This window comes from Sapajus apella, unplaced genomic scaffold (assembly GCF_009761245.1).
Source record: "Sapajus apella isolate SASKATOON/1434 unplaced genomic scaffold, GSC_monkey_1.0 scaffold18, whole genome shotgun sequence".
Taxonomy (NCBI): Eukaryota; Metazoa; Chordata; class Mammalia; order Primates; family Cebidae; genus Sapajus; species Sapajus apella.
In genome coordinates, this window is record NW_022436958.1 from 4,720,496 (window position 1) to 4,747,686 (window position 27,191).

A 27,191-nucleotide genomic window follows, 5' to 3' on the forward strand; every position below is an offset into this window, starting at 1 on the left:
TGAGAAGGTGGTCATCCATAAGCCAGGAAAAGAGGTCCCCACTAACCTGACCATGCTGGCACTCTGATGTCAGAATTCCAGGCTCCAGAACTGTGAGAAAGTAAATTTCCGTTTTTCTGAGCTATCCAGTCTGATATTTTGTTATGGCAAACAGAGCACACTAAGACAACAGCATTAATTTTTTCATTCAATAAATATTTTTATGCATCTAGTCTGAGAGACAGCATATTAATTTTTCACTCTATGTTTATCACTTAATGTATATTAAATATTCTCATGGGAAAAATATATTTTACATGATAATTTTTAATGGATTAATAGAATTCATAGACTTGCCTTATCCTTTACTATTTATCACATTTCTATTTAATCACCTACTGTGTTAAAGATTAGAAAGTTATAAAGATCATTTTAAAATAAATTTGAAAGTTATTAAGATCTGATTATAATTTGAATAACTATTAATGCCCAAGAATACTTAAAATATACTGAAATCTATATTGGACATTATAACCTGAATATTGAATGACACCTTTGAACTCAGAGAAGTGTGAAAGACAACAAAACATCAGATTTCCAGCAGGCTCTTAGGATTTAGTAGTTAATGAGGTTTTTTTTTTTAAAAATAATACACCTGATTGCTATGTCCATCATGAAAAAAGTACTGGATATATACATTTCTATTTATTCAATTGGCACAGCTATTAAAATTAAAGTCTGAAGAAGTCTTATGCTAACAGTCAGGTTCTCTGCTTCTTGTCTATGGTTTATCCAGCTATTGATAGACCCAACATCCCATGTATTTGAGGCATTCGAGACAGAATAGAAAGATCACTGCTGTCAGGAGAACTTTCTTCACATTTCCCTTTAAGACAATTACCCATCTTAGTGGCTCTCAATCAAGGTAGTCCCAGTCCTTCTATGACTTTGAAAGGTGTTGGTAGCGTTTTTGGTAAGGTAGGGGTGAAGCTATGTAGTCTAGTGGTAAAGAACCAGGAATCTGGACGCCCTGCAATACACAGGGCACTCTGTACAATGACTTGTCTGAGATTCTGCCCAGGTTTCAAATATCCTACAAGATATTCTCAAAGGGAGAACCTACTTATAATTATCTGATCCTTGAATTTAGTTCCATTTTACACATATGCATAAGTATTTCAGGATATTTAATATACACTTATTATTTTTCAGGGACCATAACTTCTGTGTAAATTGAGAGACAACTTTACCTCATTTTGTATGCAAGATTTTCAAGAACTTATCAGTTTAAAAATCAGGCAGCACTAGTCTCAGTATTTGAGTAATAAAATATACCTGATATGTATCTGCCTTCACAGCTGTCACATTCATGATGAATCTATGCATGTGAAAATATCTGACCACTTTCTCACGTTTCCTTTGATCACTTACATATTAGGACATGTACTATTCATTGTAAATTACTTTTTCTTTATTATTATTATTATTATACTTTAAATTCTGGGGTACACATGTAGAACATGCAGGTTTGTTACATAGGTATACACATGCCATGGTGGTTTGCTGCATCCATCCTCCCTGTCATCTACATTAGATATTTCTCCTAATGTTATCCCTCCCTAATTTTCCAACCCTCTGCTATCTTTCCCCTAGGCCCCTCCACCCACCAATAGGCCCTGGTTTGTGACGTTCCCCTCCCTGTGTCCATGTGTTCTTATTGTTCAACACCCACTTATGAGTGAGAACATGTGGTGTTTGGTTTTCTGTTCTTGTGTCAGTTTGCTGAGAATGATGGTTTCCAGCTTCATCCATGACCCTGCAAAGGACATGAACTCATCCTTTTTTATGGCTGCATAGAATCCCATGGTGTATATGTGCCACATTTTCTTTATCTAGTCTATAATTGATGGGCATTTGGCTTGGTTTCAAGTCTTTGCTATTGTGAACAGTGCTGCAATAAACATACGTGTCCATGTGTCTTTATAACTGAATGTTTTATAGTCCTTTGGGTACATACCAAAAGGATAGTAATGGAAGGGCTAGGTCAAATGGTATTTCTAAATTACTTTTTCTATATATCTCCTTTATATTTTAATACAGGTGCTAAATTTAAATTGGAAAAGTTGTTTATAAAGGCAAATATAATAAAAAATTTATTAGAATAGAAATGGGAATATTACTTTTTTATTTAAAAATAAAATCATTGGCTCTAATAGAGAGTTGGGAACATAATTGGCATTCATTCTTACACATAGAAACATTAGAAATTAATTTACCCTTTCTGGGCACGTTTCCTAATCTGTGAAATAATAGTGGATTATTCCAATTAATAGTGGAAAGGTTTGCGGTTCATTCAATAACTAATACTTGCTTATACTTTAATTTTAAATCAAATATTTCCTTTTTCTTAAAGAAGTTGAAACTCATCTTCCTTCTTTTCTTTGTTGATAGCAAGTGGTTTTGACTTTGTAAGCATTTCAAACTTACATTGTCAGAAAATTCACTTTTCTGGGCATCAAAACTTATTCTGTGAGTTTCAGAGTTCAGGCACTTGGAGTTTCAGAATGTCATTAAACTATATCATCAAAAAAAAGGAGACAGCATAGATATATAGATGAGAAAGATAGAAGATAGATAAGTATATAGATGCATAGAGATGATAGGTTGATTTCTTGATTTATTCATAGAATAAAATAACTGATTTTAAAAGTAGAAAGATAGAGAGACCCATCTCTAATAAAGTAAAAAAATTAGCCAGGTGTGGTGGTACATGGCTGTAGTCCCATCTACTTGGGAGACATCAAGGTGCGGGGATCATTTGAGCCTGGGTGTAAAGGCTACAGTGGGCCTTGATCACACCACTGCACTCCAGTCTGGGTGACAGAGTGAGACCCTTCCTCAAAAAAAAAAAAAAAAAGTAGAAAAAATATTTAGTGCCATAAAAAGATAAAATATATCATTTCCTTGCAATTGTTCTTGTAATTAAAACTAGTTTATTTATTTAACTTGCTCTCCTATTCTTACTCAAAAGAGTTCATATCATTAGTTTTTGTTTATTTAGGTATCAAATTAGTCATAAAGGTCCTTTTCATCCTAAAGATAAGTCATAAGATAGAAGATTTTTCCTGGGAGTATATTCTGAAAACAATTTTGGACTAAGTTTTTGAAAGAATGTCAGTGGTAAGAAACATGAGCAATTGCAATTTCTAGGAACATGAATATCTCTTTTGGAAAGGTTTGTATTATGCAGATAGCAGATACTTTCCAAGAAATGGTTAACACTTAGAGGGTAACTACAGGGAGATAGATTATAATTATGCTGTCTTAGCCCTGTCTACATCAGTTACTGTTTCACCTACTGGAACAACAGAGATGATAGATACAAAACAGAAAAAAGAAAAAAGGAATCATAACAAAACTATTTTCTGGATTTATATTGCCTTAATAACTAAATTTCCCAAAAACACTCAGTTTCATATCACTGAATAAAGAATGCATTCCTTGATATTTAGGTAGAACCACCACATAAATTAATGTGGTATTAAAATCAGAAAATCCCAGCCAATCGTCTTTATTTTTATCAATGCAAGTCAAAATTAAACTAGACAAACTTGTATTTTATTGTGATCACACTCTAAGACAAAATAGAATAATAAAGCTTAAAGTTTTATAGAAAAACTAATGGTCTTGTTAAATTTCAGATAAAAAAATGAAAAGATAAAAATATATATTAAAAACACTTTTTTGGTTTATTTTTGATGTTTGAAAGGATCTGTTTCTCTGGTCTACTTATAAGCAATGTATTATATAATATTTCTATGATAAACTAAGCAAGTTGTAAATAGTGTAACAGCATTTTTCAGATCTCTACAAACACTTATGCCCACGATGTACATAATAAAAAATAAAAAATAAAAAAAAAGCTGTTTTCTGATCAGAACAAATCTACATATATTACATCCTGAATATTCATAATATTCATGAGCATATTAAAAGCTTAAAATGTAATGCAATGACTAAGCCTATCAGACTTTGTTTAAAACATAGTTTTGAAAATTTACTTGACTACGGTTTAATTCCTATAGATAGTCAAAAGAAGGCACGCTTTTCAAGCACACTTTGGAAGAGCCATGGCATCCTACTGCGTTCGAGGGCACACACAGTCTAAATTTACAAGAATCCCTACAACACTTTAAAATTAATTAATTTAAATATAGGTTACTTCTTTCTCATTAAAGATACACTTTCTCTAATATTTCAGATTATGGTGTCTAGCTTCTTTCTAATCTGATCACTCCCCTGGAGATATCTGATCTCCCTACTCTTGCGATTGCTTTCTGCTATCACCTGCCTTATCCAATGTTAGAAAATACGCAATTATGCAAAAGGTCACACATTTCTGCAGTGCCCTTTACAGTGTGCTCCAAAATATTAAAATGGAATTTATTCTGTTGGGTTGCAGATATATATATATATATTAGTATGCTTGTCCAAAGGGAAAAAAATAGGGAGTCAAAAAATAGCAATAATATTTTGTTATAGCAGCTTGAGTGGACTATGACAATTGGCAATGCTTTTCCTTCATGTAGTAAGTGGAAGTCACCTGTTTCCTGTGAATATTGGCATGTGTTAGATTATCTGGTCTTTTCAAGGCTACCTAACATAACAGTTGGATTCCAAGGCAAATCCAGGTATAAGCACACTAAATGATGGTGCTGTTTATAAAGGTACCATTTGTAAAAGAACACCTTGTGTATGAATTTTTGTTTTTTTCAGAACAAGGAAAGATTGAGGATTAAAATATTGAGAATTATCATTAAAATGTCATGGATTTAATTCCATACCATTAACTATCTTTGAGCATATATCTTACTTCCTCAACTAGATATGGGGACAAGGAACGTTTATTTTCCTTTTTTGAATTAACAATGACTTCTGCTAATTTCCACAAAATTAGAGAACATCACAATTGTGTTAATTTTAGCTGTCATTTGTTTTTATACCTAAATTAATTATAAGGGCTTCAATCCCCACTATTATGCATTATACCACCTAACAAACAAAACATGCACATGTACCCCCTTTATGTAAAATAAAATTACATTTTTTAAAAAGCTTAAGGGTGTTATATGTCTTGGTAATGTTCATGCAATTAGTTAATACCAAATGCAAGGATTAAATTTAACATTTTATTAAAAGTATAATTTTTAAAGAATTAAATGAACTTCCAACTTTCATGCTAGTATTTATTTTGTAAGGTTATCATTTCTAATAACTATAGAACATGAACTTAATAAATATTAATTTTTGAGATGAATAATAAGTATTTAGGCTTTCCCTTCCCTGATTGCATCATTTGTCACATAGTTAAGCAATGCCTACGTCTAAACATGAAGGTGAAAGGAATACTAAAAGCAAAGAAAAAATCCTTATATAACACAAGCCACAGTAGAGATGCTGAACTATCTGTCTAACTTTCAGAATATCTACTAAACATATTTAGACACAAAGCTATAATAAAGGTCCTTGCAATGGTGTGAGGGTGAAATACTGATCTTCCTCTTTTAAAAGAGCTTTGATGACCCCAGCTTCAAATGATTAGCTTGTCTTTACATAATGGAGAAAACTATGTAAAGAGTATTTTGAAAAGATCATGCAAAAGCTGTAGGTCTCTATTAAAGAGCAGTTTTAAAGGGGGTAATGTGTCACTTAGAATTGGATGATCTCCATTTTCTTCCCTGTTGATTTTACTAAAGTTCTTAAAATGTATATCAAAATAATGTAATGTGTGCTGACAAGTTGAGTAAATCTACTTGGTTTTCTAAGTAAATCAGCAGAACTTCAAATTTTACTAGGCATAGTTTCATATTTGGTAGTGAACTGAAATATTTACTGTGCAAAGTGTTTACGGGTTGCATATTAAAGATACGTGGGGAAGAAGGAGAGACAAGTGTATTGCTAATTGCAAGGCATGAGGAAGTGGCCATGTTTTGTAGACTTAGTTGGGTCCTTTTTAAGTGTTTTCAAATTTAGCATGATGGTTTGCACAGGCACTGAAGTGAGACCACCAGGGTTAGAATTCCATTTCTGCGACATATGTGGCTAGGTGTTCCTGAGCAAGTACTACACTTCTTTGTGCCTCATTTTCTTTGTCTGTGAAGTAGGGAACATCATAATAATGCGTACCACAGGTCACAGGGAAGCCTTTAAAAACATGAATTATGAAGTGCTTACTTAGCACAGTATCTAGAACACAATTAGCAATCAGTGACTTAGCTAGTATGATGATAAGTAAATTGATACACTCTGAAGTCTTAATAAACCTGTACAAAGTATTTAAAACAGTCCATAAATAATCCCTAAATTAACTTTTGCAAAATAATTTTAAAAATGTATTGTTCATGTTATTAACAAAAATATTATCTTTTTCTTAAATTAATTTGAACACATGTAAAGATAAAGATGAGGTCATCTAGAAGCATGTAAGAATATAGTAAACGTTGAGATAGTTTTCTAATTTTGGGGCCCAATCAGAAATCATCCTGCCTTGAAAAGGGAAAGAAAATGATGACTTGGAATCAAACAAAGCATATATTTTAAAATGTCAGAACAAATCCTTTAAATTATGTTAGCGGTATCTTATTACTGGACCACTTAACTGTAGCTATAATTACCATACATAAGAATAAATAGGTGGGGAAGTGCAAAATAGGTATATACAAAAATAAATTGAAGAGAATAAAGACGTATGAACTCATTTTTTTAGTATCATGACATGATAGAAAATAACACCACATGCATGACAATGATTTACCCGTCTTTTTGAAAGCATTATATGCTAGGTTTATTTAGAATTTCTATGCTGTATTCTGAAGTATATACTTTTGCACTATGTCTTCATAATTGCTCTGAAAGTTAGAGAATTTGCATATCAGAAAACTTAAGTTTATAAAGGCTAAATATTTTGCCTAAGGGCAATTCAGTCTTCAATTGAATTGAACACTGTGCTTAGTCATATAGATTTGAAGTTAGTAAACTACAGCCTGCTGATTTCTTGCCTGGTTCTGTAAATAAAACTTTATTGGAATACTGTCATGCCTATTCATTTACATATTCTCTAGGTATGTGTTAGTACCATAAAACACTGTAGTTGTAACAGAGATCATACAGTCCATGAAACTTCAAATATTTACTATCTGACCTTTTAAGAAAAAATTTGCATTACATTCCACACCTTCTTCAATGCGGTGGAGGAGTGAGGAGCCTGAGGATCATTTTGTCCTTCAGGCCTATACAGTGGTAAGGACAGGGGTACGGATTTCTGTAGTGGTGTAGCCACCCAGATCTAACCACTAATCTTCCCAGTCGCCAAGGCAGCTACTCCTCACATGACAAAGGGGTGCCCTAGCATCTCACCATTCTTCAGGCCCTAAGTACCTGCTGTAAGTGTTCTCCAGGGACAGCATAGCAACTCTTCAACTAACATTTCATTTTGAACCCAGGGAAAAGAGGGTCCAGTGATTAGAATAGATTTGATAGTGAGAAGTTCCCATTCTCCTCTCATCAGAGTTTCTTAGGGTGCTTTGGGGACACAAACACAGAGGATCATTTCACTCTTTTCTAATTTTCTTTTATCCTGGGACAAGTAATCAATTTTATTTCACATTTTTAAAAGCTATAAATAACCATGAAGCATATGCAAATCACTCTAACAATTCCAGTACACTTAATAACTAGAAGGAAATTAGTTATTGTTGCTCCAGAAAATGTTTATGAGTTGAGCTGTCTCTATGGTAGCAAATGCATTTGAAAGAAGTTTTCAAAATACTAGCCACAATTTTCTTTTGTGTGTGATAGATTAGTTATTCAATTGGATTGTTTCAATCAATTGGTTATTTTGAAATTCCTTGATATGCACATTTTAGGAGAGTATAAATCATATGTGTTTTAAATATATCATTGTATAATTCCATAACCAGGAAATCTCTGATTTACTTACATGTCTCTGGGATCCATCGTATTCACATCTTTCAATTTTTCCTAGACTGCCATCTGAGAAATACAACTTCTCTGCACGGTAGTCGATAGTGAGTCCATTTGGAGTGAGTATGTCTGTACTGACCACCACTTGTGCATTTTTCCCAGTCAGGGTAGATCTCATAATACTTGGATGTTGCTCATTCCAATTGGTCCAAAACATTAAACTAATTAAAATAAAAATTGTAATTATAAATCAAACTTCTCATCAAGAGTAAAAATACTAATAGAAACATGGCAATACTAAGCTACTTTTAAAAAAGCAGAATTATTTAACCCACATTCTATGATCTTTAACAAAATCTAGGCAATAAAAGAAGATATGTATATTATATTTGCATGTTCATTTTCCTCAGGTTCTTAAATTAAAACTAGAACGTACTTCTAAAAAGTAATTACCCTGTGTATTCCTTCAAATGAAATGTCGTTAAATTAAGATAGATGCATAATGAAGGTGTATTTTAATCAAGAACAAACCAGTGATCTTAAGTTTGTTTTCCACGAACTGTAAACATACCCTAACTTATCACATTTCAGCTCATCCAGTATAATCATTCTTAACCTAAGCATACTTATCTTCTTCAATTGATGGAAATAAAAATTCTTCCTCTTTCAATTTTCCTTTATTTTATATATTTTAAGTTCTGGGGTACATGTGCAGATTGTACAGGATTGTTACATATGAATACACATGTCATGGTGGTTTACTGCATCCATCCCCACGTCATCTACATTAGGTATTTCTCCTAATGTTATCCCTCCTTAATTCCCCCACCCCCTGCTATTCCTCCCCTAGCTCTCCCACCCCTCAATAGGCCCCGGTGTGTGATGTTTCCCTCCCTGTATCCATATGCCCTCATTGTTCAATAACCACTTATGAGTGAGAACATGCAGTGTTTGATTTTCTGTTCTTGTGTTAGTTTGCTGAGAATGATGGTTTACAGCCTCATCCATATCACTGCAAAGGACATGAACTCATCCTTTTTTATGGCTGCCTAGTATTCCATGATGTATATGTGCCACATTTTCTTTATCCAGTCTATCTTTGATGGGCATTTGGGTTGGTTCCAAGTCTGCTATTGTAAACAGTGCCACAATGAACATACACGTGCATGTGCCTTTATAATAGAACAATTTATAATCCTTTGGGTATATAATTAGTAATGGGATTGCTGGGTCAAATAGTACTTCCATTTGAAAATCCTTGAGAAACCTTCACACTGTCTTCCACAATGCTTGAAGTAAGTTACATTCCCACCAAAAGTGTAAAAGCATTCCTACTTCTCCACATCCTCTCCAGCATGTGTTGTCTCCAGATTTTTTAATGATTGCCATTCTAACTGGCATGAGATGGTATCTCAAAGTGGTTTTGATTAGCATTTCTCTAATAACCAGTGATGATGAGCATTTATTCATGTTTGTTGGCTGCATAAATGTCTTCTTTTGAAAAGTGTCTGCTCATATCCTTCACCTGCTTTTTGATGTGGCTGTTTGTTTTTTTTCTTGCAAATTTGTTTTAGTTATTTGTAGATTCTGGATATTAGCCCTTTGTCATATGGGTAGATTGCAAAATTTTTTTCCCATTCTTGGTTGTCAGTTCACTCTAATGATAGGTTCTTTTGCTGTGCAGAAGCTCTTAAGTTTAATTACATCCCTTTTGTCTATTTTGGCTTTTTTTGCCATTGCTTTTGGTGTTTTAGTCATAAAGTCCTTTCCCATGCCTATGTCCTGAATGGGATTGCCTATGTTTTTTTCTAGGGTATTTATGGTGTTAGGTCTTATGTTTAAATCTTTAATCCATATGGAGTTAATTTTTCTATACGGTGTATGGAAGGAGTCCAGTTTCAGCTTTCTGCACATGACTAGCCAATTTTCCCAACAGCATTTATTAAACAGTAAATCCTTTCCCCATTGCTTGTTTTTGTTAGGTTTGTCAAAGATCAGATGGTTGTAGATGTGTGGCATTACTTCTGAGGCCTCTGTTATGTTCCATTGGTCTATATCTCTTTTGTGTATATTTTAGAGAAGGAAAATTACTAAACTCCTATTTTATAAATTTCCTTTTTCCTCTCTTAGTGTGATTTTTCTACAAATTAGAATATCATTTCTAAAACTCTAGGGATGACTTGCATATCCTTCAGCATAGTATCTGTTCTCTGTGGATTCCCATATATAATCATTTAAAGGTAGTTGAGCATGACAGCCCACAAAGTTATTCAATGTGTGTTTTTTGAGTACTTTGTGACATTTATTACCAGACAATATTAAATTCACAAAAATTGTTTGTATTAAATTTTTATTTTTGATAGTTTTACTTACAAATTGTGACATTTAAAATTTTTAAATTAGTGAATTGAGGCCAGGTGTGGTGGTTCACTCATGTAATCCCAGCACTTTGGGAGGTGGAGGCCAGGGGATCATGAGGTCAGGAGATCAAAACCATCCTGGCCAACATGGTAAAACCCAATCTCTAATAAAAATACAAAAAAGTTAGCTGGGTGTGGTGGTATGTGCCTGGAATTCCAGCTACTGGAGAGGCTGAGGCAGGAGAATTGCTTGAACCTGGGAAACAGAGGTTGCAGTGAGTGGAGACTGCACCACTGCACTCTAGCCTGGGGAACAGAGTGAAACTTCATCTCAAAAAAAAAAAAATGGTGAATTGAAACATTTAAAAAATTATGCATAGAATATAAAGTATTAAACTTACAATGTATTTACAATATTTCCCTAGATTGTAGGCTTTATAAGAGAATTTTAGAGTGTTAGTGTTCCTTTCATTTCCCCTCTTCATTTCACAGGTGAGAAATGAAGAGAATGGACCAGAGAGTTTAAGTAATTAAAGTTTTCACAAATAAATAGTAACTGAGCCAAGTTTTAGACTTGGAGAGCCTATCTTTCTTTTGCAATTTAGAATTTTATTTTAAAATATCTCTTAATCTATTAAAACACATGGTGATTTGAAGGTGTCATTTGCATATATAATGGTAAATTGTCTTTTTTATACTTTAAACTTTAATTATAAATAATTATCAAATTTAAATATTTTATGTGTTTAATTTTAACTTACAGCTCACCATATGCAAGGTAAAAAGTATAACTGTTAGCCTATGTAATAAATAATTACAGGATAAAGCATTTATTAATTAAAACTCATCATGTAATATCATGAGTGACCTTTTTATGTTTATTTCAAAACTGACTTATAAATTCCTTTGCCCAACTCTTTTATTCCTACTGTGGGACATTTATTATTGTTCTGAGATTCTTTTGGTGATGTGTCAGGATAAACGCAGCTAGGCCAGCAAGCCGTATCCTGATATGACAGTGGTGAGAGCAGTCTCCCATGCTCCATGATGAGTCATTACGTTGCTCAACCTTGAGTTTTCACGTATAAGATGATGTTCAATTAAGTAAATGAAGTCTGATCTCACTTTTAGCTCTATAAACAGGTCCAGATTTACAACTATTTTCACTCTGCCCAGTTTACATTATTTAGTCCTTTCTTTGACAAGCAGTCAGGGTCAGTGATTATCTGTCATTGCTTTTAATTCTTTAAACTTTTTTTTTTTTTCTTAATCACATCTAAAAAGAGCTCTTCTAGTTTTGCTCAGGGAAGACCAGATTGGTCTGATTTTTGTTTGTTTCATTTAAAAATAATAAGGAGTTTCTAATAGTTAACAAACAACTTTATCATATTGTGTATGAGAGTGAAAGTCCATAGAAAGATATTTTTTTGTCCCTTACTTCTGCTTTCTTCTTCAGTTTTTTTTTTTTTAACATAACTGCTTTCTTTAAGACATCCCCCAACACACAAATTTTTTCTTTACTTTTATTCACTGAGTATTATATCCTGAGCATTTTCTTTTGTCATGAATTTTTTACAAGCGTTATTTTAGGTGTCTGTACAAAACACCGTCAGACAGCTGTAGACTACTTAGGCTATTATCAAGTACCTGGTGCTGAAAAGATAGCTGCACACAAAGATGTTTGTATTGTTGCAGTTTGCTTTCTTTTGTATTTCTATTTGGGAGATCCCCAGATGCTATAATTACTTAATTAAAATGAAAACAAAAACAAAAACAAAAACTCTTAGTCTTCCGTGTATGCTTAGTTTTTTGTTAAATTTGTGATTCCAATCAGCTATGCATTAATGTTTTCTTCACGGGCCTTTTCAAGCATAGTATTGTCTCTTTCTATTTTGCCGTTCATTATTTAAATTTGTTTTTATTGAATCTCTCAGGGAGATGAGACCTGGCATTTCGAGGGTTCAAATTTTAATTTTTCACATTTATAGGTTTCTTATATTTAAAAAGTTTTATGAATTATGAAAATAAAACTTAAACCTTTTATTTTTAAAGATAATTCTTCTTAAAATTAACATAACTCTGATATTCCTTTGACTTATAATTACAATGAAGAAATAAAAATACACCGTTTCTTACTTTTGACATTCATCCAAAGCTAGCACATGTGGGTGGTCATCCTCTGACATGGTGATGACTGCTTCCCTGTCAAATGCTCCAGGCCGAGTCTGGTCCACAGTGTGTCTGGTGATGGATGAGGTGGTGGAGCTTGTCCAGTACAGTGTGTCCCAGGCTCTGTGATAGGCAAGTCCTTCCACAGAACCCACATCTAGTTGGGGAAGAAGAAGAAAAAATACATATTTTTATCAACAAAAAATGACCCCTGGACAGAAAAAGCATTTAAGATACACATGTATAACTGTTATTTCATCAACCATTTCTCCACAAGTTCTCCAAATAAAAATGTATTGATTGTGATGTCTGCAATTGATAGCTGATTGTACATATTATATAATGGAAACCATTTTTGCAAAAATATCATTATAGATTTAATCTTCTCCTTAAAAAAACACAATTAAATAAATTGCCTTTCATTTTGGAAAATGGTGCCTCTTTATCTTTCCTGTATCTTAATCAATTTTCATAAAATATCCAGTTGCAACAATTTAGAGATGCTTTTGAAAATCTTATGCCAGCATTTCCACTTATGCACAATCATCATGAGTTTTCTCTTGATACTATAAGCCTGGGATATCCAGGAAAAGCAAACACATCAAAGACTACAACAGTATGAGAAATCAAACTCCTTACTTGCAACTATCAAACAATGGTAGACAATGTCTTAATAGGTTAATGGGGCAATTTCTTTGTTTCTATTCAACTAATGTGATAGAAAAACAAAACAAGAAAAAGAAATTAATTGCCAGCTAAGACATGCTTTAAATACCAGACAAAGATAAATGGTGGTACACAGATCCTAATACATAAAAGTGACAAAATGAAAAACAAAAACCATTATTTTTTAAAATTGTATTCCCAATCTCTAGGGTAACACAGAGTAGCTGTTTCATTTTGCATAGACATGCTTTGAGTACATCTTTAACTATAACCAAATTATTACACTTTTTCTACATGTTATCTGTTTTCCTCAGAATTATTATTCTGAGCATATTTAACAAGGAATATATACAACTTTTGCAGTCATACCAAGAAATTAACATTATTACAGACAGAGTCTTTCTTCTACTTTTCTCTCAAAGAATCTCTAAAAGGATTTATTCAGCTCCTATAAAAATAGGTATATGAAGAGAGCTGTTTCTGGGTTTAAGATGAGTTAATATTTAGTTTGGTGGGATCAATAGGATTTTGTGGGAACACAAAACAATAATTAAAGCTTTTGAACAATGTTTTTCATGATTAATTTTTTGTCATTTTTCTTTTTACATAAAACATGAAATATCCAGTAATAATGAAATTAATATCTATCATTTTTAGGTGCCACATGCAAATTGCTTTTCATACATTGTTTTATTTTATGTGTAAATCTACTCTGTGAAGTTTGTGTCATAATTCTCAATTTCCCAAGAAGAAAGCTGAAACATATAGTCACAGGACTGATAATATTAACACAAAATTTTTAGCCCCCTTCCATTCATCTGCTTCCAAAAGCCTATGTTCTTAGTAGCACCGCTATTTGTATATGGGTTTATAGTGCTTACTACTTATCCTTAATCTATACCAACCTGAAATCAAATAAACGATTCATTAGTCTCAACTTACTTGACTCTAGGAGAATTATATATCTAGTAATATACCATAGATAGCCTCCTCTCACACAGTCAACAAAGCAGTTTACAAGGTATTAAGAGGGGTGACTAGTATGAAAATCTAGGCCAGAGATGATGGAAGAAAAACTATAAGACACAGTCATTATAAAATCAGTTAAGCTAATTTTATGTGATGCGTATAGTGCTCCTACTTGGAGTGAGTAAATGAAAAGCTGATAATGGTTAAGAATGTTTAAATCATTAATTAATAAATTATCTTTGGCAGAGCATTTTTAAAACTCCCAAATCATTTCAGAAATGCAGTTAACTCTATTAGTAGTATCTGCAGCATTACACGCCTTTCATCATTTACAAATAGAATGAGAAATGGCATATCTCTGAAAATATTCAAGCAAATAAGAAGAATTAATCCATCCTCATTCTATATCTTCCCTTCTAGTGATTATGACATATCTTCCTCTTGGCAACTTTCTCGTGCCAATTCAGGAAGAAAACACTTGGTATCACCATTGAGATGTGGCAGATGCTTCTTTTCTATAGTTAACATAATTCCAGAGTTACTAAAGCATGTATTACATCTCAACATCCAGATGTTTAATATGTTTTGCTTTATTTTTGTAATAGATGACAATCAGAAATTACACTTAATAATTATGTGTTGATACATTTTAAAATATTTTAGTAATATACTTCTTTCTAAAAAATGTTCAGATCCTTATTACAATTATATTTTAACAATAAAAATTACTGAAATATTTTAGTTGAGATAACGTAAGACATGTTTCTCAATTTTGTGATGATTTATCAACAGTGTGGGAGCATGTGGCATGTGTATGTGTGTGTGTGCACATATATCTGTGTTTGAACACTGAGATTCCTAAACAGTTGAACAGCCAGAATAAGGACTGATCCTGGAAGGCAATTACGTAGTTTGAAAATAAAATAAAATGTTATCTATCCAACCAGACTTGAAATATTGAGCAGAGTAAATCAATACAGAGCTAAATTCTTAGAACTCAAGGGTGTAGAATAAGCATGATTAAGAAAATAACTATAACTCCTATTTCAGCAGCTCCAAACTTTTCACCCCAGCAACATATATGTATATACATACATATATATGTGTGTATATATATATATATATATATATGAATGAAATGTAATGCAAAACTAGTAAAAATATCACCTCCTTACCTCATGTACATGATAAGAAAAAAAAAAAAGAGTTTTCTTTCCTCTTATCCACCTTTGAACAGGGAACTGGCTTTGGCTAAGCATAAGTCAGGTACTGACACGTTTTTGCAGAAGGAAGAAGTGTATGTCAGCACATCAAAAAATACAAGCCAGGCAAGGAACTCTGAGCTGTGGTTGTACCCTCTTTCCTGGATTCTAGTTTCCACAGCAATCACGGGGAAATTGATTCCAATAGCTTGACAGAGAAGTAAACCACTACTCTTACAGCAACCCAAAGGACTTCACTTCATAGAGAACATACTTTCCTCTCATCATCACTGAGGAACTACAACTGTCCCTTCTTGCCTGCACATTGTCATAAAGGCAGGATAAGACCTTGCCAAATGGGAAAGGCAGTGAAGGATATTACTCCTAGGGAATCACATCCATGAAACACTATTATTCATCTGGCTAGGGTAACAGTCACAGATAAATCCAGTTGCAAATTGGCCTTGCTGTGTCCTCATCCAAATGTCATCCTGAATTGTAGTTCCCATAATCACAATGTGCTGTAGGAGGGACTCAGTGGGAGGTAATTGTATCATCGGGGCAGGTTTTTCCATGCTGTTTCCATGATTGTGAATAAGTCTCATGATATCTAATGCTTTTATAAACAGCAGTTCCACTGCACACACTTTCTTGCCTGCCACCATGTAAGATGTGTCTTTGCTGTTCTTTCACATTCTGCCATGACTGTAAAGCCTCCCCAGTCATGTGGAACTGTGAGTACATTAAACTTCCTTTCCTTTATAAATTACCTAGTCTCGCATATGTTTTATTAGCAGCGTGAGAACAGACTAATACACAAAGTTAGCAGGAAATAACATTTATCTCAAGGAAATGCTACAATTATAAAGCATAATAATAAAGTCCTTATTGATTGTGTACTACTTTCTTACTGGTTTGTTCTCCAAAGCCACAGAGTATCAGTTTGTTTTTTGAAATTATATAATTAGTAGAAAGCATCAAAATCTTGTTTGGAGGATCTAAGTTACTTTGACACAGAGAAGCAGTTTCAATTTCCAGTCTAGGTACAGAGCTTAAAATAAGAAGTTCTGCACAAAATATTGCACATCTATATTAACTGTGAATTCCAAGGACAGAGGATCCCAGTTCTACTTCATTATTCAGATCAGATGTTGGACTCTTTACAAATAGTACACATAACTGTGCTCTACTTTAAGCCTAATAAAACACTACTTTACTGAAATTGTGTCTAATTCTACCCTCTGTAAAAATCTTCTAAAATTTTTCTTTCTTTCTCTCTCACTTTCTTTCTCTTTCTTTCTTTTCTTTTTTCTCTTTCCTTCCTTCCTTCTATCCTTCCTTCCTTCCTTCCCTCCTTCCTTCCTTCCCTCCCTCCTTCCTTTCTTCCTTCCGTCCCTCCTTCCTTCCTTCTGTCCCTCCCTCCCTACCTCCCTCCATTCCTTCCTTCTTTCCTTCTTTCTTTCTTCCTTTTTGTGAGATATGCCATAGTTTTTCTAGTATACTGTCTCTCTCATTGCATAAGATAATAATTTGACATAGTTGAATGAGTTTATTTGACAAAATTCAAAAACTCTTCCATTTTAAAAATATTCAATAAACTAGCAATAGAACTTCCTAACCTTGATTAAAGGAATATAAAAACCCAAGGCTCATATTGTATTTAGCGGTGAGAAAATTAATGTTTTCCCTCAAAGATCGGGACCAAAGAAATCATGTCCAATTTTGCCCTTTTATTTAACTGGTGTTGAATAAAATTGGAGATTCTAGCAAGGATAATTGGGGGTAGGGTAAAGAGAGAGAGAAGGAAATAAATAGTATCCAGATTGAAAAGAAAATAAGTAATACTATCACTATTTTCCGATGGAAAGTACTGGTATATACAAAATCTTAAGAAATTTAATAGAAATGTATAGCCAGGTTGCAGGTTACAAAAGCAACATACAAAAAAACGGTTGCATTCTATATAAGAGCAATGAACAATCCAAAAATGAAATTTAAAAAACATTTTATAACAGAATTTTAAAATATAGAATACTTAGAAATAAGTTTAGTAAAATAATTGTAAATGTTAAAACATACACCCCAAACTACAGCACATCATTGAAAGAAACCAAAGACTTAAATAAATGGAAAGACAACAATGTTCATGGAGTGGACAACCTAATATCATGAAGATGACAAAACTATCCACAGAGATCTATAGATTTAATGTATAGAAATCCCAGCTGGTTTTTTTTCCAAAAATTGACAAGCTAACTTTTGAATGCATATGGAAATACAAGGGACCCAGAACAGCCAAAAGCATCTTGAATTAAAGAAACAAAGTTAGTGAACTCACACTTCCTAATTTCAACCTCGGAATAAAGTTTACAGTAATCAAGAGAGTTTGATTTTATTATAAGAATAGACATAGCTATATGTACCAGAAAAGTCCAATGAGGAAAAAAAATTACCTCAAACATAATAATGCTCCCAATAATCGTATAGCCACATGCAAAGCATATTTGATTCCTTATTCATACTATACACACACACACACACACACACACACACACACACACACACTCATATGTAACTAAAAGTGTATGTTAGACCTAAGTGTAGATGATACATGGTGGTGAAACTCTTTTTTTGTTGTTTGTTTGTTTTTTTCTTTCTTTTTTTTTTTTAGACAGAGTTTTGCTCTTTTTGCCCTGGCTGGAGTACAATGGCACAATGTCAGCTCACCGCAACCTCCGTCTCCCAGGTTTGAGCGATTCTCCTAACTCCTGCTTCAACCTCTCGAGTAGCTGGGATTACAGGCATGCACCACAACGCCTGGCTGATTTTGTATTTTTAGTAGAGATCGAGTTTCTCTATTTTGGTCAGGCTGGTCTGGAACTCCCAACTTCACATGATCCACCTGCCTCGGCCTCCCAAAATTCTTGGGATTACAGGCGTGAGCCACCACACCCAGCGATGGTGAAACTCTTAGGACAAAAAATAAGAGTAAATCTTCATAACCCTGGGTTAAGGAAAGCCTTCTTAAACATGACACAAAAAATACAAATGAAAAAGAAAAACAGATGTTAGATCTCATCAAAATGAAAAACTTTTATGCTTCAAAGACAAAAAGCCAACTCACAGAATGGGAGAAAATATTTGCAAATCACTTTGTGATAATGGACTTGTATCCTGAATAAATAATAAATGCTTTATATATGCAACAATAAAACAACTAATCCAATTCAAAAATGGGAAAATAATTTAAATAATTCTCCAAAGAAGATACACAAATGACTGATGAACACATAAAAAATGCTCAATACTATTAGCTACCAAAGAACCGCAAATCATAATCACACTTGATATTCATTATGATGACTGTAACAATAAGAAGTTTTCACAAACATGTGGAAAAATTTGAACCAATATATATTGCTGGTGAAAATGTAAAATGAAACAGCCTCTCTGTAAAATAGTCCATCAGTTTTACAAAATGTTGAACATAGAGTTACCATGTGACCTAGCAATTCCACTGGTAAATATATACCCAAGAGAAATGAAAACATACCTCCACACAAATACAAAGGGTCATAGCAGCTTTATTTGTAAAAGCCAAAAGAGAAACAACCCAAATGTCAATCAGTTGATAAGTGGATGAATAAAATGTGTTCCACCTATACTTGGAATTATTCAACAATAAAAAAACTGAAGCACTTACATATGCTAAACTTGATCTCCTCTCTTTCTATATGTATATATAGAAAGGGAGAGGATGTATATGTATATATAGAAAGAGAGGGGATGGAGTGTGTATGTATACACACACAAACACACAGACATATATGTATATATATACACACAGGAAATAATTGTACAAAATTTTTTAAAGTATGTGAACATTTCAGATATGGTTTAGCTGTTATCCAGTAGTAATATTTTTCATGGGGATTGCTTACTGTGAATTAGGTTACCACAAATCTGATTTAAAAGCTCAGAGCCACTTTTGTTCCCCCATCAATGAACATATTAATAAATACAACAAAAGTATTATCTAAAATAAAATAATTTTTCACCAGTCTAATCAACTAAAAATTAAACAAATTAAAAATCTACATCATAGTTTCAAAATTTAAACAAGAAGCAATTAAACTAGAAATAAAAATTGTCATTATTTTGTGTTAGTGAACACCTGGAAAAACAGAGACTCTACTAAAAATCTATTGAGTTGGGTAAGGTGGCAGGCAATAAATAAGTAAACCAAAAGCAATAGTTGTAATATGTACAAAAATAACCGGTGAAATTATATAATGGAAAGAAGATGCCAGTCCAAGTAGCTGCCAATCCTGCATGTTCCAGTGAATGAGCACACCTAAAAAACTGTGCCACTCTTGACCACCTGAATTTAGATCTTCTTGTAGCCAAAGGATTGCAATAATGTGGCTTTTCATGAATGTAGGTCTGTTAACTTTAGGTTTTCATGCCCCTAAGGAGCAACCCAACTCTTTCCAAGGGCTTAAATGAGGGAAAATACGATCCTATACTTTCTTTGTCCTTATCATCCCACTTAGTTAAACACATGTTTTTCCCAAATCAAACATGTTTGCAGAGATGCAACTTTATTTTTAACAAAGACAAGCTTTTATTGTCATCCCCAAGCAGTTTTTAATTTCCTGAACCAGAGCATCTCAAATATTTCCACGTCATAAGAGAGTCTTTGCTTTACACTGCATAGCAAAATAAGCCTATTTATTTGGTTTTCCCAAAACAAAGAAACAATTTGCCCTAAAAGAGTATTGAAGCAGATTAAAACAGCTTGAAGTGATTTGTTTGTTTGTTTTCTTGCTTGTTTTACCAAGTGTGGATTTTTTTTTCCAGATTTAAAAATATTTGACATCAAAGTTCAGCCAGGACTTCAGGCTTAGCTGAAAATTATATGGGCCCAGACATGTCAACAATTGCCTCTATTTCATGTCACTGCTACTGGAAGACAAGAAATACAAGCCATGAAAAGACTGAACATATATGTGATATCGTTGTGTCAGTCCTTTTGGAGTCACCAGAGACAAGCACCGACTTTCCAAATATTAAGCTAACATTGGCATGTTGGGAGCTGCCAGAGTAGAGCTCTGAAACCGAAGTGCGTGAAACCCTCAGGTGCGCTGTAATTTGCCATCCAAGGAGAGACTGTGAGACCCTATACGTACAGCGACTCCTTGAGAAATATAATAAGGAAATGACTTGGAATTTATCCTTTCTTTAGTGAGAAAGTGAGATAAATCTTCAGCCGAAAGCTATGAACCACAATATTCTAGAGAAAAAGATTTCTTTGACCATTTCCATGTGCCTGGTTAAGATCAGTCATCTTCCTCAATCAATTCGCACAATGCTAAACAACCTTAACAGAGATTCACTTATAAACAAAATAGATAATAATCTCATAGTGTGATTTGAGAGAAACTGGGAATACCTTCTTATCCAAATTAAGACTCTTTCAAGGTTTTTACAAACCATTATTAAGTATGTGATCCTTTGGTTTAAGGCTGTCTCCAGGTGTTCTTTGCTTAAATAGCCTTTGTAAATAATACTCTTTGGGGACTAACTCCCCAAGTTATTAATGATTGATACTTTATTATGTATTATTTTATTATATTGTTTTTAATGATGCGTGAAATGTGGGCATTTTTTATTGAGAAGAAAAGATGAGAAAAGCTTCAAAAGCACTGAGCACCATTCAAAAGCTCAGCTTTGGCAGAGCAGAGAACTATAGTTTGGACAGAAAACTTCAAAAACACAATCTTGATAGAGGTGTTGAAATAAGGGCTTCTGGGAATCTAGAAATAACACAAGTATATATAGACTCTGAACAGATATACACATAATACCCAGTGTATGAACTATTCTTTGGTAATAAATTAGTCATTTCAAGAAAATGTAATTGCAGGGTATACTGGTCACCTGTGCATCTTCAATTAAATAATAAATAAGGCACATACAATTAACTGGACAGAACATACATGTGTAGTTTCTATTGCTAAGATTATTATTTTGAGCACTTATGATTCCTAACCCAAAATGGATAAGGGTCCTCTAAATTGAATGCAGTCAAAAGTAGTTGTAATATTGACTTCTGCCCCAGGAACATAGGATTTCATTCAGCCACTAATTTATATAATTCTTCTTTTATTCCTTCTTCCAATCTGTCCTTCCACCTTCAGACATTTGTTCTAGCACTACCAGCAGCCAGTTTTTCCTCCATCTCATTACTTCTTTGGGAATCACACTTGTTCCTTCAGTCTTCTCCCATGTTCTATAACCATATTGTCTCTTATTCTGTCTTCTGGCTAATTTTTTGATAATAACTCTTTATTTCTTGATTTCAGATCCTAACTTTACTCCAACCTGAATCAGAATCATCTCTTTTATGCCATCCTGATGCAGCAAAATTATGGAGTTCTGTAGAATAGGTTGGGGTAGAGAACATGTCATCCCAGGCATTCCTTTGCTGCTCTGCGGTTCTTAGCTTTGTGAAGCTATTGAATCAGCTGACTGGCATTAAACTTAGGAGCCTCATGACAAGCTTTCTCTTCAAAAGCATTTTATATATAATAGCTCATCCTTTTCAGAAAAGCTGAAGTAGTCATTTGTTTGAGTTACAGATAAACCAAGCATTGATATAAAACAAAGTGTCTTTTTTGAGGGAATATGTTTTCTATATTAACTCTAAGTGAGATGCTTCATAGGATAATATAACTTTGTGTAGCCATTTACCTTCAGATTTTACGACTGTAGTTATCAGGAACTCAAGAAGAAATTAGCGAGATTGACAGTTGTTAAAAGAGTAATAGAACCCAAATAATTAGGCCCTCTAGTTGTAGACTGCTTGAAAATATTAACGATTTAAGATAGTATAAATGCATTTACTTAATATTAAGTAAATATATTTAATGGGTCGATGTCATAATTCTTTCATTTCTTAATTTTTAACTTATTACTTTTATTATTAATATTTTAAATAATATATTTTTTTGACAGAAACACAAAGTTAGAATGAAAAAATAAAATTGTGAAATCAATTAACTCATTTGCAAGGTTTCCAGAGTATATTCTGTCGATATCAAAAATCCATCAACAGAAGTGTACCCTTTAGCTTACCACCAAACCTACAAATATATCCCTGTGGTATCTTGTCCCCTTCATTTAAATAATAAAGTGTTTATCTTCCTATAACAAGGAAATCTGCTACTTGAGCCCTGAATTGTATTGTTCTGTCTACCCTTATCAAGGACATTGGTTCTTGTCTCTGCTCTTTCCTACCGCACAAAGGCCTCCCATTTTACTGTATCATCTTCATAGTATGCAAATTTATAGCTACTTTGATTCCACAACTTCTTCCAGCTACTACTTTACTCTTTGCTTTCTTCATTGACAAACTTTTCAAATTAGTTGTTAGATATTCCATCATTTCGGATTCAACTTTAATTCAGCTATGTCTGACTTTCTTCTCAGCAACATAACTGAAAGTACTCTTCCCAAGAAAATATAATAGATACAGTAATAATAATGTAGCAATTTCTCTATTGCTAAGTCCTATGCACACTTTCCTCATCTTAGTCATTTAACAGCTGTTGACTGTTCTTGAAATCCTTTCAAGAGTTGGTTTCTATTTTGCTGTTGTTATTTTTTGACATGTTCTCTTCTGTTTTTCTTATATTTCACTGGTATTTCCTTCCCAGCATCCTTTGCCAGAAACCCTTCCACCCAACATCTAAATTTAAGTATTATTGAAGGTTTCATTTAGGGTCCTTCTCTCTTCCTTTTCCCCTCTCTGTCTTTTTGAACACTTCTATTCCTATGACATTAAATATCAACTACATGCTTTTATTTCTAGTCCATATTTCTAATCTAAATTTTATACGTATGTCCAACCATGAATTAATATATCTTTGGGTACTCAATATCTCAGTATAAAATACGTAAATAGAAAAAAGTGTTTCATTCCAATCTTATCTGTGCAAATTAGCTATGCGAATTATCTGTGAATTATAGTAGTATTTATCCAATTATTCAAACTGAAAACCTAGCAATCATTTTTAAATCTTGTTTTTCTTACTTTTTTTGCATATAATAATCAGTAAATGCTTTTAATTTTATGACAAAAAACATGTGTTGAGTATTTCCATTTTGTTTTCCATTTCCACTCTTATCAATGCTGTCACCTCTTGCCTAAACTTCTGTCCCTAACTAGCCTTCCCAAATGTCATTCTTGTCAATTCATTCTCCATCCAGCAACTCTGGGTAGTAATAAAGCATGTAGCATATATTGGCCCTGCTTAAAATCCTTCAGTGATGTCACATCAAATTTAGAATAAAATTTGATTTACTCCTTGTCTGCTTCTTCGACCTCATCTCAGGTTACTGTCCTCACTTTGTTATGCTCTGGCCACATGGTCTTCCTTTTGGGGCTTCCATCTATAGAAACTCAGGGTCTTTTTCTTGACACATGTAATGTTCTCTGCCTTTTTCTTTCCTAGATGTGACATTCCTTTGCCCATCCTCTTCACCTACTTTATTTCCTCTGTCCCTTTTTTATATCCTTCATGATGTACTAAAATTCTACGTGTTGTTTGTGGTTGCTTTTGTCTGTCTCACGCTACTGGAGTGAGGGAACATGACTGTCTTTTCCTCAGCTGTACCTCTTGAAGTAAGCAAAGTTCCAGACACAAAGCAAGCAATCAAAATTACTTGTGGAATGAACCAATATGTATTTCAAATCCACTGAATGCATGGTGTGCATATTTATGCTTTAATTCTTAAATGTCCAAAGACCTAATATATCACAGAGGTATATGGAAGAATGAGAGCAAAACTCTGGATTCAGATAATGGCTTTGAATCCCTGCACTATCACTTTACTAGCTATGTGATCCTGGACAACTTCATTTAGACTTTCTGTGTTTTTGTTCCCTTATATGAAATATGGGGATAGTAATGTTACCAAATTCATAAAACATTTGTGATTACTATGCGAGTTAATATTTGTAAAGTACTTAGAACAGTGCAGAACACAAAATAAGGGCTCAATATATGTCACCATTGTTGTCATTAGTATTATTGCACTGATCTAAACAAAGTTATAGCCAATTATGCTTAACAATGTGGAAGCTCTGTTGGATAAATTTCCATCCCCATTTTCTACATGTAGAATACTAGAAATAACAGGAGTTATGTGAGAAAGAGTTTCTGAACTGTAAGAAACTACAATCTAGATTTATAAATACACTTCTGTTTTTATTATAAGAAGCTGGGCTCCCGTTTATTTGTTCCTTATGCCTTGGAATAAACTCAGTCATTTAAACCACTTTCTGTGTCTTTACATTTTAGTATGACTTGTAAGATGATAATGTGAATATTTTCTGATCCTTCAGGTGGAGAAGTGGTGGGACTACTCAGAAACTAAAATGTTAGAAATGTCAAATTTTGATGACATAATGTAAAAGAGAGATGAATACAGAAACATAGAGAAGAAAGTAAATACAAGACTAGAAGTGATTTTTTTTAAACATAAAAGTTAAGGAAGCAAGAAACAGAAAAAGACTCTTCCAGATGGTGGGGATTATAGAAAGAGTTTTGATTGTTTATCATCAAGTTTTGCAAAGTAAAAGAATCAGTATAGAAAAATCAAAGAAACATAAGAGATGAATAGAAACATTTAATTTCTAGAAAATAGGTAGTATTCTTCTACATTAAACTCAGTATGAAAAGTTATTAAGAATTTCATTTAAATAAAGCTTACGCTCCCATCTTTTAAAAACCATTTGATATAGTCTAAATTACCTACACATTATAAATTTTACATAATAAATTCATGTTACATGAAAATACTATATATTACATATGCACACAATATTAAAATCCAACATGTATGGAAAAACCATTTGGCCTACCAACTCAAATTATTAATAAGAAAAATAAATGCTCACCTTATAAAATATTTCTTAATGAAATGTACTATAAATAAAATTGACATTAAAATGTTTAAATGGAGTGGAAATGATATAAATGTAAACACATTTAGTTGAAGTTTAAAACAAAAATACAAACAAATTCTCTGAAAATATTCTAATTACAAGCAATAAAGATGATTATTTATTAAGTACCTACTGTGTGCCCAGCCCTGTAAAAAGAGATATACAAAAAGAAGGACCCTAGCCTATACTAGAAAAAAAAAACAACAAAAAAAAAAACAAGTTTTTTCATTGATATTAGTCAAGTACAATATTAGATGGCAAATATTTTACAAGGTGTAATAATTCAGGAAAGTGTATGTTTTTTTTGAATATGTTTATATCACCACTTTTACTTCAAACACACAGGAATTCTAACTAAAGTATCTTACTCTCTAATGGTAATCATTCGAGTTTGTTAAATTTATTTTTTGATTGTATTTATTATTAGCATTGCTTTCCACATTTAGCTCTGAACGAATTTTAAAATCTCTGTTTCCTTCCTTCATCTTCATTCCCATCATTCTTAATGACATAAATTTTATTTATCAGAACTTGCATTCATTTATCCTCAGTGTGTATGAAAACAACTGCTATAAATTTCTTTACTCAACAAGTCACAGGTCAGCAATGCCTCCTCTGTGTTTAAGCTTGGTTTGCATTCTCTCCCTTCTCCTACTTTTTTATTTGTAAGCATTTTCATTATGATGGAATTTAATCTTGGTTTGCAACTCAGTGATTGAGCACTTGATCTGTCTTTAATCACACAATTAACTACTATGCTCAGACTAAGATAGCTGGCCTACCAAACAATGAACAACAAAGTCAACAATTTTAATAGTGTCCTTAGTATCATTGTCAACTCTTATGCTTTTATATACATCATAATTCTCTTGAAATTGGAGCATTCTTCAATTTCCTTTTTATATTTTTTTAGGAAATGGAAGATTACTGGAGGAAGGGGCAGAATCATGGACTAAATTCATCTAGTACAACTTTTGCTTGGTGTTTTGCCCTTCCTGACATAATTCAGTCTTATCTTGGAAATCTATTTTCCACTCTGCAAAGTATCTTATTTTTTCATTTCTTCCTATAATTCTTTTTCTTAGCTTTCACGATTATATATGTTCTTGTTTCTCTCTCTTTCTCTCTGTCTGTCTCTTTCCATATATAGTTAGCAGATTATTGTCAGGTATTGGCTAGAAAAACAGTAAATTATTTTGTCAACCTTGAGTTTTCTTAGGCAGGCACATTAAAAGGGTCTAAGATCATCGTGGGGATGAAGCGCTATATCCCTGGCACTATATATATCATATATATATATATAAAATATATATGTATGTGTGCATATTATATATATATATAATATATATATAATATATATGTATGTGTGTATATTATATATATATATACACACACACAAAATAATTTACTGTTTTTCTAGTCAACACCTGACAATAGTCTGCTAATTATATATAAAAAGAGACAGAGAGAAAGGGAGAGAAATAAGAACATATTATATATATATGTGTGTGTGTGTGTGTGTGTGTGTGTGTGTGTGTGTGTGTATGTGTGTGTGTGTGTGTATATATATATACATATATATATATGTATATATATATAAAATCTATAATTCTCTCCCTCCTATTTCCCATGGTGAGTGCTCCCCAAGGCTTTTAGTGAATGTAAGATGGTTTGTGACTCCAAGTATAAGAATTATCATGATGTCCCCTGACAATGATTATCTCCTTGACCCAACTCTAGCCAGGTTCCTCTGAGCCTAATTCTCAACTAGGCCTCAATCTTGACCTTTAAAGACTACAGAGTCTTAGCACAAAGGACTTCATCCACCCTTCTCTGTCCACATTAAAAGAC

General features: G+C 33.0%; 1 protein-coding gene across 2 annotated transcripts in view; it reads right to left on the reverse strand.

Moving 5' to 3' along the window:
• Positions 1–27,191, reverse strand: part of LRP1B (LDL receptor related protein 1B) — a 1,894,725-nt gene that overhangs the window by 349,605 nt on the left and 1,517,929 nt on the right. For both annotated transcript variants that reach the window (XM_032286208.1, XM_032286207.1), the window contains exons 42-43: positions 12,459–12,648; positions 7,979–8,183 (exon numbers count right to left, since the gene is read on the reverse strand). In XM_032286208.1, the coding sequence (XP_032142099.1) occupies positions 7,979–8,183; positions 12,459–12,648 (395 nt within the window). The remainder of the gene's footprint in view (positions 1–7,978; positions 8,184–12,458; positions 12,649–27,191) is intronic.